This window comes from Hyla sarda, chromosome 1 (assembly GCF_029499605.1).
Source record: "Hyla sarda isolate aHylSar1 chromosome 1, aHylSar1.hap1, whole genome shotgun sequence".
Lineage (NCBI taxonomy): Eukaryota > Metazoa > Chordata > Amphibia > Anura > Hylidae > Hyla > Hyla sarda.
The window spans coordinates 193,305,377-193,323,564 of NC_079189.1; the positions used below are offsets into that span (position 1 = coordinate 193,305,377).

At 45.4% G+C, this 18,188-nt stretch overlaps 1 protein-coding gene across 3 annotated transcripts in view; it reads left to right on the forward strand.

The window, feature by feature from the left end:
* CENPE (centromere protein E) overlaps positions 1 to 18,188 on the forward strand; it is a 112,853-nt gene that overhangs the window by 63,997 nt on the left and 30,668 nt on the right. For all 3 annotated transcript variants that reach the window (XM_056566319.1, XM_056566311.1, XM_056566327.1), the window contains exons 41-45: positions 5,219 to 5,491; positions 6,962 to 7,066; positions 7,158 to 7,430; positions 8,546 to 8,860; positions 9,740 to 9,904. In XM_056566319.1, the coding sequence (XP_056422294.1) occupies positions 5,219 to 5,491; positions 6,962 to 7,066; positions 7,158 to 7,430; positions 8,546 to 8,860; positions 9,740 to 9,904 (1,131 nt within the window). The remainder of the gene's footprint in view (positions 1 to 5,218; positions 5,492 to 6,961; positions 7,067 to 7,157; positions 7,431 to 8,545; positions 8,861 to 9,739; positions 9,905 to 18,188) is intronic.

Below are 18,188 nucleotides of genomic sequence, written 5' to 3' on the forward strand. Positions count from 1 at the left end.
GCTGTGCTGGACCCCTCATGGCCTCTGAGGGGACAGTCCGGTGAACCTTCCCACTCCCGTCTGAGGGGCACGCATCTCTACACATGTATTACGGCAAGGCACAGTGCCCTGGCCACGTTATCTTCCTACCGGCCAGAGACTCTATGCTGCTGCACCAGTTTCAGTCTCTGAGGCAGCGGGTCTCCGGTCCCGCGCTGCCGTCTGCTTCCCCAGTGGGGGCGTTATCTGCCCGCTTACTACCTTGTGCGGCTAGGCACAATGTCCTGGCCGCGTTCTTACAGGCTGACCCGAGACTTACAGCTGCAGGCAGCGGGTCTCTAGTCCCAGGCTTACTCCTATCAATGTCCTGGTCACGTTCTTTATGGGCTGACCGGAGACCCACAGCCGCTGGCCGTGAGTCTCCGATCCCACGTAGCCGACTGCCCTCAGTGCTCCCCATGCGGCCGGACGCTTCCCCGGTGGGAATCTTTCACCCAGTTCCCCAGCCCCCTTCCTTTAATGGCTGCAGATCGTGCGGCCAGCGCACTGTTCATGCGGCCGGGTGCCGCATCTTACCACAAGTCCCCCCATGTTTCTCCTAGTCTGAGGCCGGCTCCGGGGGCAATGTTCTTCTAGCGCGCCCTCCCTTCCCAGCGGACTGCGCTGTCTGTTGAAGTTTAAAAAAAAAAAAAAATCACCACTGGTCACTCAGACCATTTGGTGGTGTTTGGCACCCTCTTGTGGCCATCAATTGTATTGCGCCCAAGATTTTTCATTACTTCTTGAGCTCCCCCTTGTTGCAACCAAGTGCTATTACAGCCTTGGCCTGTCACATCTGTTTTTATCAGTTTAATATCTGCAGGTCCCCTTTTCTAGGGACAGAATCCGAGGCCTGTTTTATTCCTTCAGTCACTCTGTACGGAGGCCTGCCTTAGACTATTTACATTGTCAGTAGAGGTATGCCTCTGGCGTATCTATTTTCGCCAGGGTTCTCACTCTGTCAGGGAACATATGCACACCGACGTAGCGGGTTACTGCCAGTGATTTCTCGATCCCTTGGAAACTGTTGGGGATATATTCAGTGTCTACCACTGAGTTTCATGCCCGTCGTGCCCACGGCCGAATTCCAGTCCCTCCCTACCGAGGCAAGACACTGGTCAGGTGCTCTTCAAAGAGTTTTTTTTTTTGCATTCCTGGCGGACGCTAAGGACACTCTGTCAGGTCCGCCGATCACCCATCATGGGGGTGTTCTGGCGTGTCAAACAATATGATTCCCTCCTCTACAGGCTGCCGCATCCACGGCTAGGGCTCTGGATCCCCCTGTCTAGTGCGTCCGTGGAAGTGTCCCTGCGTGGCTTGGTCCTGATGTCGATATGCTGGACAGTAGTCACGCCTGTCACTCATCTCTCAGCTGCCGTGTCCACGGTACCCCACTGCTGATGCAAGGTGTCCGACTGAGTGACCCCTTGTCTACTGTGGACCCATGGTAGACAAGGGGTCTCCTACACTGCCAGGTTGCTCGTTAGTTGGGTCGTACGCAATACCCCACTTTCTCTAGGGAGGTTCGATGGAGTGTTCCTGAGCATTCAGTGATCCTTTACCAGGCAGCCTGACTGTTGTCTGCATGGTCTACTACTACGTCGGGTCCACTACCATACATTTCCCACACTGGACGGTAGTTCAGGTTATCCACTGCCAAGGTGTAGTTTTGAGTGAGTCTCCTCATGTTTCCCCATGGGCCCTATACAATACACCACATACTGGTTTACAGGTTTCCCTCCTTCACCAGGTTCCTCCCTACATGCCTGCCGCTCTCTAGGCTGAAGGCTGATAACCCACTTTCGGTGTATGATTCTGTCTACTGCAACTGGTGTGTACCTATGCCAGATAGGCAGACACTGTCTTCATGGTTTTCAACTCCGCCAGGTCACCTTCCCTCTTGTCGCTCCCACGGTTAAAGTCTGGTGACTCATTTTCCAGGTGAAGTTCCAAAGAGTGGGGCAACGTTGGTCTACTAGGGGTATGGTTGTTACACCATGCTGCTGGACTTTTAAATGTCTGCGGTTTCTTTTGTGTCTGCAGTCTTGCTTTCCCTCTACTATCATGCGATAACCACGTCTGTGCCCCTACATACACTAGGCCACTCTGCACATGTAGAGTTCACCTTCCCTTTTTTCTGTGGCTGTGGGGTGTGCCTGTGATCTTGTTTCCACAGGTTTAGGCGGTCGAACTCCTCTGCTCTGGCATGGGGCTTGATGGGGCGGCACAGTCTGTTCAGCCCCCCAATGCCTCCAGGTATCTGTCCTTGGTTCCTGTGCAGGGTGGTTCAGACGCTGGCTCTGTTACCTTAGGAAATTACCAGAATGGCTCAGTTGACTCCCATCTGGTCCAGGGTTACACCAGGTGTTCCCCTCAACACTTTGGGTGTGTGTGTGCTTCTTACTTCCATTCGAAGTCAGGACTCAAATTAGCTCTTCCATTCATTGATATGATGTTGCAGGGTTCCTGGGGACTACGTCTACCCAGTACTTTGCCCCCCTTACCTTCAGGTGGCATTTCACTGCTCCTATAGGGCCTGGCGCACTTTGATCATCCCCCTACCACAGGGGATACGGGGATCAGGGAGCTTGGCATTGTCTGGGCCTGGGTTTCATAGCGACCACCCCTTGTTGTCTCCTCCTCTATGTAGATGGGGTACCGGGCTGGGCCCTGGTTTTATGCTGAGAGCAATCAGTTGAGCTCTGCACTTTTGCAGCCTGGCTCTCTTCCTGTTTCTTGGTTATCTACTGCTGCTCATACAGACTTGACACTCTCTTCTGTTGGAGTTTGTGCACTCATGTATGGCTCAGCGACAGCCGGTCTAGCACAGTCTGTTGTTTGGGTCCTGCCATTACTCTCCTTCCTTGGTGCAATCCCCATGGAGGGGGTTGTTCCCCCTTCCTTGTCTGTGTCAGTAGCGCTACACTGACACTGCAGTCTTCTGGAGTAACCTTCCCTTTTGTTTCCTCCTCTGTTCCTGTTCTGAGGGGATGTTGCTTTGGTCCTCTCAGACTGCTGGAGTCCATGTCTGTTTAGTCTCCTGGTCTTGGACACTATCCTGCTATGCTGTGGCATCTTCTTTTCTAGGTCGGCCCTTCTGGTTCTTTGGCCCTTAGTGATGGTTGTGGTCTCGGGCAGGTTAGCTCACCTGCCCTGACTTCTCCGCAGTCCCGTATGTGGGACGGTCTTTCTGTACCGCACTTCTTCTTGTCTAGACGTAGAAGTTCGTCACCCGGAGAGTTTTGCGGATGTTAGATTTACTTACTCTACAGGTGTATGTCTTCCAGGCGACTCTGGAACCTCCATTTCCCATGTGGGCTTCTGCAGTGTTCCGGGATGCTCCTTTTGGCTGTTTATTTTTACGTGTAAGTCTTCCAGGTGACCCAGGTACCTCCAATTTCCATGGCGGATGCTCCGTTGTTCCGGAATGCCCCTTTTCAGGGCATTTTGCTTCCATTTTGGCCTTATTCCTTCCGTCTACTCCTTCGTGGGTCAAAATACCCAGGGTGGTGGGCAGTCCAGTCATCCGGATTACTCTATTCAATCTTATTTCGCCTCCCAGGTGCTTGCGGTGGGCCCCTGGGACGGAGGTTTTTGGTCTGCAGCTGTTCTGGTCATTGATTTTCTGCACCAGGCTTCTCCACAGCCAGTCTCCATGCTTCTTTCTTTTTTCCAGTGTTTTTCTGGTCTTCTACTTCCATACTCTCCTTCTGCTCAGGCGTACGCTGCTCTCCCTGGGGTTTTGTTCGCCATGTTCTCTTGACTTGGTTGACTCTGGATGGGGTTCTCTTGTTTGTGCCCTTTTTCCATTTTTGTTTCCCAGCCCGGTTAGCCTTCTGTCTGGTTCTGTGTTCCTTGGGGTTGATTCCTACCTCCTCCTGGGATGGTTCTGGCCCCTCAGGCTTACTAGTCGACCTTTTCCGGTCTCTCTCTATGGGCCGTGGCTTTGGAGTCTCTACATAGGACTGTCTCTTCCTTGACGTCCTAGTCCTTCTTCATGGGCGGGGGTTCTTCCGGGAGCTCAGTTTGTGGGCCTCTGTTGTGTCTGCCCTGGATCTCGTCCACAGGCCTTCATTGGGGGGACACTGTACCCACCCAATTGTTAATTTTGTCCGGATTTTCTTTTCTGTTTTTTTTTTTATTTATTTATCTGGGATTCCTTTCTGGGGTCCTTAGGACATATTTCTTTGTTGTTCTCTTACTGCTTGGTAACAAAACTGATTACCTCACTTCCAGTGGGCGGGTATATCCTGCCAGGCAGGAGCCGACTGATTTTTCCTAGTGTCAGTGCCTCCTAGTGGCAAGAGCATATACCCATCAGTATAGGTGTCCCCCCCAATGAAGGCTACGAGAGAGATTTTACTGGGAGTGCAAAATAATCTCCTTTTTTACTTCACTGCAAAATGCTATACACATTGTTAGGAGAATTTTGTCTCTAGAAGCAGAAAGACCAGGACATAACACAGGAAGTGGAGGTGGGACTTAGCTAGTGCCATGTAGGCAAAACTTGGGCTGTATGAATGCATGCTGAGCCCCGTGCTACAGAAGGCCCACATTGCACCTCCAAGGTAAATCAAGGCTTCTATCTGTTCTCTTATCACCCATAAATCTCTGGGAAGCCGTTCTTTGTTAGTTGTGATTATTAACAGCAGCAGTTTACTGCTTAAACCAGGGCTGCTTCTGTAATGTAAGCACTTCCTTGCTATGAGGCTCTTGCTGTTTTCCTTTCTGTTCACATAGCAGCTTACAAAGCCAGTGCATCAACATCCCTTTTTCTCCCCTTCTTACATGCCATCTATAGTATTGCACTGAAACTGATCTCCAAACACAGTGCCAGTCTGTTCAGCCCAGTGCACTTTCTCCAACCCTATATCATGGCACAGCAGAGAGGATTAGGTGCTCTCTTAACTGGCAAGAGACCTAAAGTTCAGGTGCGAGTACTGCTGGCAAACAACCCAGCTCTCATCCCACTTGATGAAATGGGGGAATGAGAGATAGTTGTGCACAATGGAGGGGACTCCGAGGTTCAAGACTCCCAGTAGAACCCCAACAAAACTATTTGTCACCACCCTAAAGGGTTAACATGCAGGGTTTATTTTGTTTTTTAATTCTTTAGAAAGTACAGGTATATTGCATTTGTGCATATTATATTCCAATTTTTATTGAATTCTTGTGCACCTTCTCTTTTTTTCACTTCAAGTCATCCACAGTAGAGAAAGAATTGCAAAAAACTGTTTCACTTTTGAAGGAAGCCAACAGCGAAAGAGAGGTTTTTGAGCAGACAAAGCAGAAACTGGTACTCGAACTAGAACATCTTCATAATAGCATCAAAAACAAAGAATTTGCTTTAGGTGAATCTGAAAAAGAAAGATCTAAAGCATGCCAAAAAATTGCTGACCTAACTGAACAACTGAAAACTGTGTCGGAGGAGAGGGACCAAGTGCATCTTACAAAGGAGGAATTGCAGAAACAGGTAAGGCTTGGATGGGATCCACTCAACAGATACACATTTTTACCTCTCCTGCTCTGGTCAGTTCCTGAGACAGACAGAGGTGTCAGCAAAGAGCACTGTTGTCAAACAGAAAAGAACAACTCAATTTCAGCACCTAAGTACTGGTAGGATTAAGATTTTTTGAATAGAAGTAATTTACAAATCTTGAGAATACAAAAAAAGAAGGTTGCAGCAGCACTCTTGGTCAAAATGTGTCCCCCCATCCACCACGCGGAGTTGGCCTCACTTCGAATGGGACCCAAACAAACATTCTGAGCCTAACACTCATAACACTCACCTCTGCTGGGCATATAGCCTCTGACTGGGTGACATGCTGGATTGGAAAAAAACTAAAAGAAAAATAGCCAGCACAACTACCTAATACACGGGTGCATGCTGCTGTGGCAAATACAGAGTATACAAAAAATCCATGTATCGGGTAGTTGTGCTGGCTATTTTTCTTAGTTTTTTTTTGTTCAACTTGGGGGGAATGGCACCCTCTGTAGCCGTTCACCCCTCCCCTTTTTCACAGGAGGTATTTTAAATTGATAATGGATCCAGCATGTCACCCAGTCAAAGTCTATATGCCCAGCAGAGGTGAGTGTTAGGGTCCCATCTGAAATGAGGCCACCTCCGAGTGCTGCTGCAACCTACTTTTTTTTGTATACTCTGTATTTGCCACAGCAGCGTGCACCCTTGTATTAGGTAGTTGTGCTGGCTATTTGTCTTTTTGTTAATTTACAAATCTGTTTAACTTTCTGGAGCCAGTTGATATGAAAAAAAAATTGAATACCCCTTTAAAGGGGTCCTTTTAGAATCCTAAAAATGTAAGTGCAAATTTATTAACTCTGGCTTATTTGGCCATAGCAACCAATCACAGTTCGGCTTTCATTTTTTAGATTGCTTCGGTAGATTGATAGCTGAGCTGTTGTTGCTTGCTACAGGCAAATACGTTTTTGTCAGTCTTGATAAATCTGCCCAGTGGCTTTCTTTTTAGACATCACATCTGTCCATGGATTGTGTTTAGTATTTAAAGGGGTACTCTGCTGCTAAGCGTTTGGAACAAACTGTTCTGAACGCTGGAGTTGGCGCTGGGAGCTTGTGACGTCATATCCCTGCCCCCTCATGACGTCACACCCCGCCCCCTCAATGCAAGTCTATGGGAGGGGGCGTGACAGCCGTCACGCCCCCTCCCATAGCCTTGCATTGAGGAGGCAGGGTGTGATGTAATGAGGGGGCGGGGCTTTGACATCACAGTTTGTTCCAAACGCTGAGCTGCAGGTGTCAATGTAAATAGGGCTTGGCTGCAATGCTAAACACTTCTTTTTGTTTATTTTTTGTATTTTAAAAGCAGCATTCAAGAAATCATAACATTTATGATTGTAGCTAGATTGACTATATATTTTCATAAGAATACTGTAAATTTTGTTTAATACCTAACTCACATTACAGTTCAGAGAAACTCAAGATGTGCTCAAGCAGATTGAAGAAGACCTTCACCAGCAGGAGCAGAACGTAGAAAAGCTGACAACTGATATGGCTTTGCTGGAAGATAAGGTATAAATTCCACATTGTTAATAACATACACAATTCACATAGTTCAACCTTTCCAGGGAGGTGTTACATTTTTTTTTTTTCTTTTTAAAAGTACTCTTCACTAGAGAGAGAACTGCAAGAAAAGGTTCATACCCTGAACAAAGCTGTTCAGGAGAAACAGAATTTTGATCAGTCTAATGAAGATCTGACTTCTGAAATGGAACAAATTATGGAGGAGTTAAAGAGCAAGGATTCTGACTTGAAACAAGCAGAGAAGGAGAAAGAAGCAGCTTCTCAGAAAATACTTGAACTCACCAGCATAATGAAAAGTATTACACAAGAAAGGGATGACCTGAAGCATTCTAATGAAAACCTAGAAGAAGAGGTACATTTTATATTATGTGGATTTGAAATACAAGGAAACAAAAATCCCACATCTCCATCTTTGATTCTATAGGGACTGCATATAGTCTAGCAGTATTGTACCTGAGTGTATTGCTGCAGGTGGTATAAGGGCATATTTGTGTCAGATTTGTAGAGGATTGACGATATACAAAACACGATTGAGCATGGTGCAGAATACGGTCACACATTAGACACTTGCCATCCATGTTGTTGAAGGAACTTACACTAATTTGTGTTTAGTAGCAATTGCCTATGTCCAAAGAGCATGTATTCCCCAGTGAACCCATCAATAAAGCGATTATACTCAAGAAAAGCCCATTTTAGGGGTCACATTTTCCAGTAAATCCTGTTTTGGTGGTAGGTAGAGTCCAAATTATACGTATAGGTATATTGGACAGTAAGGATGATCTTCACAGATTTGGGAAACAGGATGCCCCTGTCTGGATGTAAAATATATAGTTTCTGCTTGTATAAAATTCAGGCTTCTTAAGTTACTTGAGTTAGGCTGGGTTCACACCACGTTTTGTACTTACGGCTCCCGTATACGGCTGGGAGGAGGGGGGGGGGGGTGCTTAATCGCGGCGCCCGCACTCAGCTGTGTAGAGGAACCGTATTTAATGCATGTCTATGAGCCGACCGGAGTGAACCGCAGCCTCCGGTCGGCTGCGTTTTCGGCCGTATGCTTTTTCCCGACTGCAGGCAAAAACGTGGTCGACCGCGTTTTTTGCCTATGGTCGGGAAACCGCATATGGGCGAAAACGCAGCCGACCGGAGGCTGCAGTTCACTCCGGTCGGCTCATAGATATGCATTAAATACGGTTCCCCTATACGGCTGAGTGCGGGTGCCGCGATTAAGCCCCGCCCCCTCCTCCCAGCCGTATACGGGAACCATAAGTACAAAACATGGTGTGAACCCACCCTCACACAGCTTTTGCAAGGTTCTAGATTAGGTCCCAGAGACCCCACTGGTGTCAAATATAAAGAGTGGGTGCTTTGGTTGGCTCTCCATTTTTCTTGGTTACTACAGTTTTCCAAAATGTACAGGAAAGTGTTATTTTCCTGAAATCTTACCCTTTTTTTCCGGTTTTAAAACAGGCTAAGAAATTAAGGGAGGAAATACAGCAGCTAAAACACGAGCATACAGTCCTCAGCAATGAGCAGGCGAGGAAGACTTGCCAGTTAGATGAACTTGAAACTGAACTCCAACAACTACAAGAGAAGATGCACCTCAGTGATGCTTCCACCCATCAACTTGTGGTGGATAACGTTGCACTACTAAAGCAAACACAGCAATATGACTTGGAGATGGCATCTCTACGCCAAGAACAGGAACAGTTCCAACAGCTGCTCCAGCGAGCACGAAGTGAAAAAGAAAATATATGTGCCAGTTTGCAAGATCAAGAAAAAGCAGTAAGTGTAGACTAAATCCATGTTACTAATGCACATGTAATTAAAAAAATGATTGCAGGGTCACACTGGAAGCCTAGTGATTCCATGCCTCTAGTAAAGTAACAAAATGTAATGCTGTTACCTTTTGGTTTTCCTGGATTTCTTAAAGTTTAAATAAAGTTAAATAAGTTAAACCTAATTCTTAACAACTTTTAAAGATTTCTTTTTTTCTAATTTTCCATTTTGCTATCATGAAAGGTGATACCAGTACTGTATATAGACGACACTGGATCCACCACCATTCACAGCTGAGATCAGAATCCTCCTACCTTTAGATAGACCTCTGCAAAGGTCGCAAATAACCTTTTCAATTCATGAGAATGAGACCGGTCCTGTCCATTGTTGTCTATGGTCCATAGGGCCTGCTGTAAAGCATATTTTTAAATACTGTTAGGAACAGCTGTGGCAAGATGTTAGAATATAAAAGAAAATGCAAAAAACATACAATCAGAAAATAAAAAAATTCTGAAGCTAAACTGCTTTGACATGTTACCTGATAAAACCTAACCCACAGTGCTCTCTGCTGACACCTTTGTCCATATCAGGAACTGTCCGGAGCAGGATAGGTTTGCTATGGGGATTTGCTTGTACTCTGGACAGTTCCTGACATGGACAGAGGTGTCGACAGGGAGCATTATGTTCAGGCAGAAAAGAACTCAACTTTCTCTGTTGTAAACAGCGGCTGATAAGTACTGGAAGGATTAAGATTTTTTAGTAGAAATAATTTAAAAATCTGTTTAACTTTCTGGAGGAGGTTGATATGAAAATAATTGTTTTCCACTGGAGTACCCCTTTAAAACATTACAGTGTTTGTATTAAATTGCCTCACTTTTTTACAAGGTTGCACGGCTACAAGAAGAACTGGTTACGTCTCAGGCAAAACTTCAGGCTGTGCAGCGGGAGTGCGATGAGAGCAACGCTCATCTGATTGAGAAAGTTAACGAAGTAAATGATATGTTAAAGGAAATCTCTTCTCTGCAAGATCAAATGCAGCAATTGCGCCAGGTATGTATGTTGCCCCTGCACACTGCTGTAATTTTTATGCTTTATATTTCCATTGTCTGTGTAGAGAACCTATCACTCCCCCCTGTAGTCAGCAGCTGTCAAGGATCACAATCTTGACAGCTATAAAAGACATCCTGCTTCTAAGTGGGAAGAGTGTATTTTGTGAGTGTGGGTGGGTTTGGCTGTAAACACAGGGGACATATGTCAGGGGTGTGGAACTTTTTACAGAAAAAAAAAAAAAAAACTTTCTCCAAGGGACTAAAACAGAGCACAATATACTTGTCCTACATGACAATCCACTTGTTCTGGTACACACAATAATTTTAACCAAAATAGTATGTAAATAAGGTCTGTCTTAGTTTATTCATTTAGTTTTTGCACTTTAGTTTTTACCTCCTTGCACTATATTAGCCATAACTCTTGTTTTCCTATCTACAGACCATATGAGGGCTGGTTTTTTTGCGGGGCCAATTGTACTTTTTGTAATGAAATCTTTCATTTTTCCAAAACATATGCTCCGAAACAAAATAAATTGGTGACGTGAAATTTTTACGCCAGTCACCTTCTGGTCAAATTTGTTTAGTTTGTCATGTTTTACTAATTTACAAAAATTCAAAACTTTAGATATTATTTTTTTTAACCTGTTCAGGACCCTTGACGTACGCGTACGTCATGACACCCTGGTACTTAAGGACCCATGACGTACGCGTATGTCATGGACAATTCCGGCCCCCGTCGTGTGCCGGGTGGGGATCGGACCGGGATGCCTGCTGAAAACATGCATTTGCCCAGGGGGTGCATCAGACCCCCCCCCCATGTCGGCGATCGCGGCAAATCGCAAGTGAATTCACACTTGCGATTTGCGTGATTCTGGGTCATTACGGGTCTATGGTGACCCCGGAATATAAGGGGGATCGCTGTTGTCTAATACACCCACGATCCCCCTGAAGGGATAGGAGTGAGGTGGGAGAGGGGCCACCCCTCCTATCCCTGCTATTGGTCGCTAGAAGCGACGGCCAATAGCAGATCGGGGGCGGGGGGGTTACTTTCGGTTTCCCCGTCCTGCCCACCCACAATAGGCGGGACAGAACGGGAAAACGACGGGGACCGGCGCCGAAGATGTTTGCTGTCTGGGCATGCTGGGATTTGTAGTTTTGCAACATCTGGAGGACCACAGTTTGGAGATCACTTTGCAGTGTTCTCTAAAACTGTAGCCCTCCAGATGTTGCAAAACTGCAAATCCCAGCATGCCCAAACAGCTGTCTCGGCATGCTGGGAGTTGTAGTTGTGTACCTCCAGCTATTGCATAACTATATCTCCCAGCATGCCCTTCGGTGATCAGTACATGCTGGGAGTTGTAGTTTTGCAACAGCTGGAGGCACACTGGTTGGAAAATACTGAGTTAGGTAACAGAACCTAACTGAAGGTTTTCCAACCAGTGTGTCTCCAGCTGTTGCAAAAGTACAACTCCTAGCATGCATGGACTGTCAGTACATGCTGGGAGTTGTAGTTTTGAAACAGCTGGAGGTTTGTCCCCCCCCCCCCCCCCCCATGTGAACGTACAGGGTACATTCACACAGGCAGGTTTACAGTAAGTTTCCTGCTTCAAGTTTGGGCTGCAGCAAATTTTTCGCCGCAGCGCAAACTCCTAGCGGGAAGCTCCCCGTAACACGCCAGGGCGAATGTACCCTAAAAACACTACAATAACACATGGTAGAGTAAAAAAAAACCCTTACACTGTCCTGTCCCCCCCAATAAAAATAAAAACGTATTGTATGGCAGTGTTTCCAAAACGGAGCCTCCAGCTGTTGCAAAACAACTCCCATTTTCGGACAGCCACTGACTGTCCAGGCATTCTGGGAATTTAGCAACTCCATAAAGCAACAAATTAGACCACAGGTGTGCACATATGGGTGGCTTCCCTGTGTCCCCTTCAGGGCTCCTTCTCCTGAACCAAAGTCCAATACAGAAAAAAGAGACATACTCTGGGAATTGCAGCAATGTTCATATCTCACTTATTCATAAAGTCATTACAACAGAGAAATGAACATATTCACCCAGTGCAAAATACAATGCAGAGATCCTCTCAGCGCGGTGTCTTAAGAGCGGTTCATCCTGAGCTTGCTGTTGCAGGACGATTCACTCCTGGCCGCATGGAGACGCTGATCACGAGGGCATGGAAGAGCTCGCTGGCGTGCGAGCAACTGGAGGAATGTTTCAGGGATCCCCTCCCTTTCTCAACCTAACTTCCGTGAACCCATCGCCTTCTACTAATACAGGTGAATTCTCGCGAGATTTAATTTCTACATAAAATAGTACAAAACATATAAAATATACCAATAAACATACATATAAAAGATTCAGGATAGCAGCAGCATTTCATAAGAACACATTAAAGTTCCATTGTTCATTAATGCCTCTTGGTGTCACAGTATTCAGGTGGTGTATCCAATATACCTCCTTTTGATCTAATCTTTTTATTTCATCTGAATTCGAACCTTCAATCTCCTCTAGATATTAACCACCTCAGATCACTAGTTTGATGTTTTATTTTCAATAAAATGCCTGGCGAGACTGGTTTCACCATCTTTATCCATGGCTACATTTTCTTTTTCTTCTAAGTCCTGATGGAGCTTCTAAGTCCATTTAGTCTCACTTTAATCATACGGCATGTCTGTCCAACATATGACATGCCGCATGGGCATTTTAGCATGTAGATGACCCTGTTTGGAATTGCGGGGATGAAACCCTGTTAAGTTTCATTTTATTACCTTGGGGTCGGGTGTGGTGACATAATCCCCTTTTATAATACTACTACAATTTTGACAGGACATACATGGGAATGTCCCTATTTTTTATATTTGTGCATTGTCCAACGTATTGTCTTTAATAAACTCTTCCTTAATTGCCAACATCCCTTCATCTGACGGAATGTTAGTGTATACAGACTCTTGACTCGGTCGTCTCGGGGGTCGACTCAGTCCTATACCCATTGGCGGTATATGTGGATACATTTTTACAGAAAATTGTGAAAAAGTTGCCAAACTGTTTACAAGATACAAATGAATTTCTAGATCATGTTACAGATATTAATATAGAAGGAACAATGCTTTTGTGTACACTCGACATCAAGAGTCTGTATACTAACATTCCGTCAGATGAAGGGATGTTGGCAATTAAGGAAGAGTTGATTAAAAACAATATTTTGGACAATGCACAAATATAAAAAAAAAAGGGACATTCCCATGTATGTCCTGTCAAAATTGTAGTAGTATTATAAAAGGGGATTATGTCACACACCCGACCCAAGGTAATAAAATTAAACTTAAAGGGTTTCATACCCACAATTCCAAACAGGTCATCTACATGCTAAAATGCCCATGCGGCATGTCATATGTTGGACAGACATGCCGTATGATTAAAGTGAGACTAAATGGACTTAGAAGCTCCATCAGGACTTAGAAGAAAAAGAAAATGTAGCCATGGATAAAGATGGTGAAACCAGTCTCGCCAGGCATTTTATTGAAAATAAACATCAAACTAGTGATCTGAGGTGGTTAATATTAGAGGAGATTGAGGATTCGAATTAAGATGAAATAAAAAGGAGATTAGATCAAAAGGAGGTATATTGGATACACCACCTGAATACTGTGACACCAAGAGGCATTAATGAACAATGGAACTTTAATGTGTTCTTATGAAATGCTGCTGCTATCCTGAATCTTTTATATGTATGTTTATTGGTATATTTATATGTTTTGTACTATTTTATATAGAAATGAAATCTCGTGAGAATTCACCTGTATTAGTAGAAGGCAATGGGTTCACGGAAGTTAGGTTAAGAAAGGGAGGGGACTCCTGAAATGTTCCTCCAGTTGCTCGCGCGCCAGCGAGCTCTTTCATGCCCTCGGGATCAGCGTCTCCATGCGGCCAGGAGTGAATCGTCCTGCAACAGCAAGCTCAGGATGAACCGCTCTTAAGACACCGTGCTGAGAGGATCTCTGCATTGTATTTTGCACTGGGTGAATATGTTCATTTCTCTGTTGTAATGACTTTATGAATAAGTGAGATAAAAGTGAACATTGCTGCAATTCCCAGAGTATGTCTCTTTTTTTTTTTTTTTTCTATATGGGAATTTAGCAACAGCTGGAGGCACCCTGTTTGGGAATCACTGGCGTAGAATACCCCTATGCAATCCCTAATTTAGTCCTCAAATGCCCATGGTGCTCTCACTTCGGAGCCATGTCGTATTACAAGGAAACAGTTTAGTGCCACAAATGGGGTATTTCCGTACTCGGGAGAAATTGCACTACAAAGTTTGGGGGTCTTTTTCTCCTTTTACCCCTTATGAAAAGGAAAAGTAGGAGGCTACACCAGCCTGTTAGTGTAAAAGAAATTAAAAATTTTACACTAACATGCTGGTGTTGCCCCATACTTTTTATTTTCACAAGCGTTAAAAGGAAAAAGACCCCCAAAATTTGTAATGCAATTTCTCCTGATTACAGAAATACCCCATATGTGGGCGTAAAATGCTCTGCGGACGCACAAGGCTCAGGAGTGAGAGCGCACCATGTACATTTGAGGCCTAAATTGGTGATTTGCACAGGGGTGGCTGATTTTACAGCGGTTTTGACATAAACGCAGAAAAAGAAATACCCACATGTGACCCCATTTTGGAAACTACACCCCTCACAGAACGTAACAAGGGGTATAGTGAGCCGTAACACCCCACAGGTGTTAATGAAAATTCTTCAAAGTTGGATGAAAAAATTAAAACGAAAACAATTTCACTAAAATGCTGGTGTTACCCTAAATTTTTCATTTTCATAAGCCATTGGGCTTTTGAAGCGAAAATTTGTCTGGAATTGAAGGCCACGTGTTTACAAAGCCCCCATAGTGCCAGAACAATGCCAGAACCACATGTGACCCCATTTTTCTAGCTGGCTGGCACCATAGGGGCTTCCTAAATGCGACATGCCCCCCAAAAACCATTTCAGAAAAACTTACTCTCCAAAATCCCACTATCGCTCCTTCCCTTCTGAGCCCTCTATGGCGCCCGCCGAACACCTGACATACACATATGAGGTATTTTCTTACTCGAGAGAAATTGGGTTACACATTTTATGAAGATTTCTCTCCTTTTACCCCTTGTAAAAATTCAATAACTGGGTCTACAAGAACATGCCAGTGTAAAAAATGAAGATTTTGAATCTTTTTCCTTCAATTTGCTGCTATTCCTGAGAAACACCTAAAGAGTTAACAAACCTTTTGAATGTCATTTTGAATACTTTGGGGGGTGCAGTTTTTATAATGGGGTCATTTGTGGGGTATTTCTAATATGAAGGCCCTTCAAATCCACTTCAAAACTGAACTGGTCCCTGAAAAATTTCGATTTTGAAAATTTTGTGAAAAATTGGAAAATTGCTGCTGAACTTTGAAGCCCTCTGGTGTCTTCTAAAAGTAAAAACACGTCAATTTTATAGACATATTGTATATGTGAATCAAAATATAATTTATTTGGAATATTCATTTTCCTTATAAGCAGAGGGCTTCAAAGTTAAAAAAAAAAAAAAAAAAAAAAATGCAAAATTTTAAATTTATCGAAATTTTTTACCACTAACATAAAGTAGAATATGTCACGAAAAAACTATCTCGGAATCAGAATGAAAGGTAAAAACATCCCAGAGTTATTAATGCTTAAAGTGACAGTGGTCAGATGTGCAAAAAATGTCCGGGTCCTACAGTGAAAATTGGCTGGGTCCTTAAGGGGTTAAATTTCCATTTTCTAACCCCTATAACATTTTTACGTATACCGGGCTGCGTGAGTGATAATTTTTTGCACCGTAATCTGCGGTTTGTATTGGTACCATTTTGGTATTGATTGACTTTTTGATAGCTTTTTACTTAATTTTTTCTGGGATATGATGGATTATTTTTTTTTATTCAATGTAATATTTTTTTTTATTTTTATTTTTTTTAATACACGGAATATTTAACCCCTTAAGGACCCAGGACGTACTAGAACGTCCTGGCACCCTGGGCTTTAAGGACCCAGGACGTACTAGTACGTCCTGGTGTTTCTCCGGTCTCTGCCGCGCCCCGGGCAGAGATCGGAAGCGGATGCCTGCTGAAATGCTTCAGCAGGCATCCAGGGCAAACGCCGAGGGGGGCCATGTAGGCCCCCCATGTCGGCGATCGCCGCAAATCGCAAGGGAAATCGCCCTTGCGATCTGCGGCGATACCGGGCTGATCGGGTCTCTGGGACCCGACCGCCCGGTAATTTCGCATGATCCCGGCTGTCACATACAGCCAGGACCATGCTAACGTATAGGAGCGGGGTGGCAAGCCTGCCACCTCCTCCGATCCCCTGCGATCTGTCGGTTAGTTAACCGACCAATCGCAGGAGGGGGGGCGGTTACTTCCTCCCGTCCTGCCCGGCCCCTTGAAGTCCGGAGAGGACGGGAGGAAGACCGGGGGACGGGGGAGTGCTGGGGACCGGCCCCGGTACTTACCTCGTCCCTGAAGACCCGGATCCCGGCGATGAAGACGGCGGCGGCGGCGACAGGTGAGTGGATCTTCAGCCGCGGTCGGGCCCTTTACAGCAATGCACGTCGCCGTAAAGCGACATGCATTGCTGTAATGGGACCCTGTAAACTACAACTCCCAGCATGCCCAGACAGCCCTTGGCGTCTGGGCATGCTGGGAGTTGCAGTTTTGCAACATCTGGTGGTCCACAGTTTGGAGACCACTGTGCCCTTCCAGATGTTGCAAAACTACACATCCTCAGCATGCCCTTACTGTCCAGGCATGCTGGGAGTTGTAGTTCTGTAACATCTGGCCCTTCAGATGTTGCAGAACTACAACTTCCAGCATGCCTGGACAGTTTTGGCATACTGGGAGTTGTAGTTTTGCAACATCTGGAGGGCTGCAGCTTGGACACCACTACACAGTGTTCCCCAAACTGTTCTCCTCCAGCTCTTACGTAACCACTACTCCCAATATGCCCTTCGGCTGCCTGGGCATGCTGGGAGTTGTGGTTTTGCAACAACTGGAGGCACACTGGTTGGGAAACATTGTCTGTTTCCTAACTCAGTGTTTCCCAACCCGTGTGCCTTCAGCTGTTGCAAAACTATAACTGCCAGCATGCACTGATAGACTGTGCATGCTGGGAGTTGTAGTTTTGCACCAGCTGGAGGTCCCCCCCTTGTGAATGTACAGGGTACATTCACATGGGCAGGGGGCTTACAGTGAGTATCAGGCTGCAAGTTTGCGATGCAGCAAATTTTGCGCGGCAGCTCAAACTCGTAGCGGGAAACTCGCTGTAATCCCCCGCCCGTGTGACTGTACCCTAAAAACACTACACTACGCTAACACAAAATAAAATAAAAAGTAAAAAACACTACATAAACACATACCCCTACACAGCCCCCCTCCCCTCCCCAATAAAAATGAAAATGTCTGGTACGCCACTGTCTCCAAAATGGAGCCTCCAGCTGTTGCAAAACAACAACTCCCAGTATTGCCGGACAGCCGTTTACTGTCCAGGCATGCTGGGAGTTTTGCAACAGCTGGAGGCACCCTGTTTGGGAATCACTGGCGTAGAATACCCCTATGTCCACCCCAATGCAAATCCCTAATTCAGGCCTCAAATGCACATGGCGCTCTCACTTCGGAGCCCTGTCGTATTTCAAGGCAACAGTTTAGGGTCACATATGGGGTATCTCCGTACTCGGCAGAAATTGCCTAACAAATTTTGGGGGCTTTTTCTCCTTTCACCCCTTATGAAAAGGGGAAGTTGGGGTCTACACCAGCATGTTGGTGTAAAAAAAAAAAATTTTTACACTAACATGCTGGTGTTGCCCCATACTTTTCATTTTGACAAGAGGTAAAGGGGAAAAAAGCCCCCCAAAATTTGTAATGCAATTTCTCCTGACTACGAAGATACCCCATATGTGGGCGTAAAGTGCTCTGGGGGCGCACAACAAGGCCCAGAAGGGAGAGTGCGCCATGTACATTTGAGGTGATTTGCACAGGGGTGGCTGATTGTTACAGCGGTTTTGACAAATGCAAAAAAGAAAAAAAAAACACATGTGACCCATTTCGGAAACTACACCCCTCACGGAATGTAATGAGGGGTGCAGTGAGAATTTACACCCCACAGGTGTCTGACGGATCTTTGGAACAATGGGCTGTGCAAATAAAATATTTTGTACAGCCCACTGTTCCAAAGATCTGACAGACACCAGTGGGGGGTTAATGCTCACTGTACCCCTTGTTACGTTCC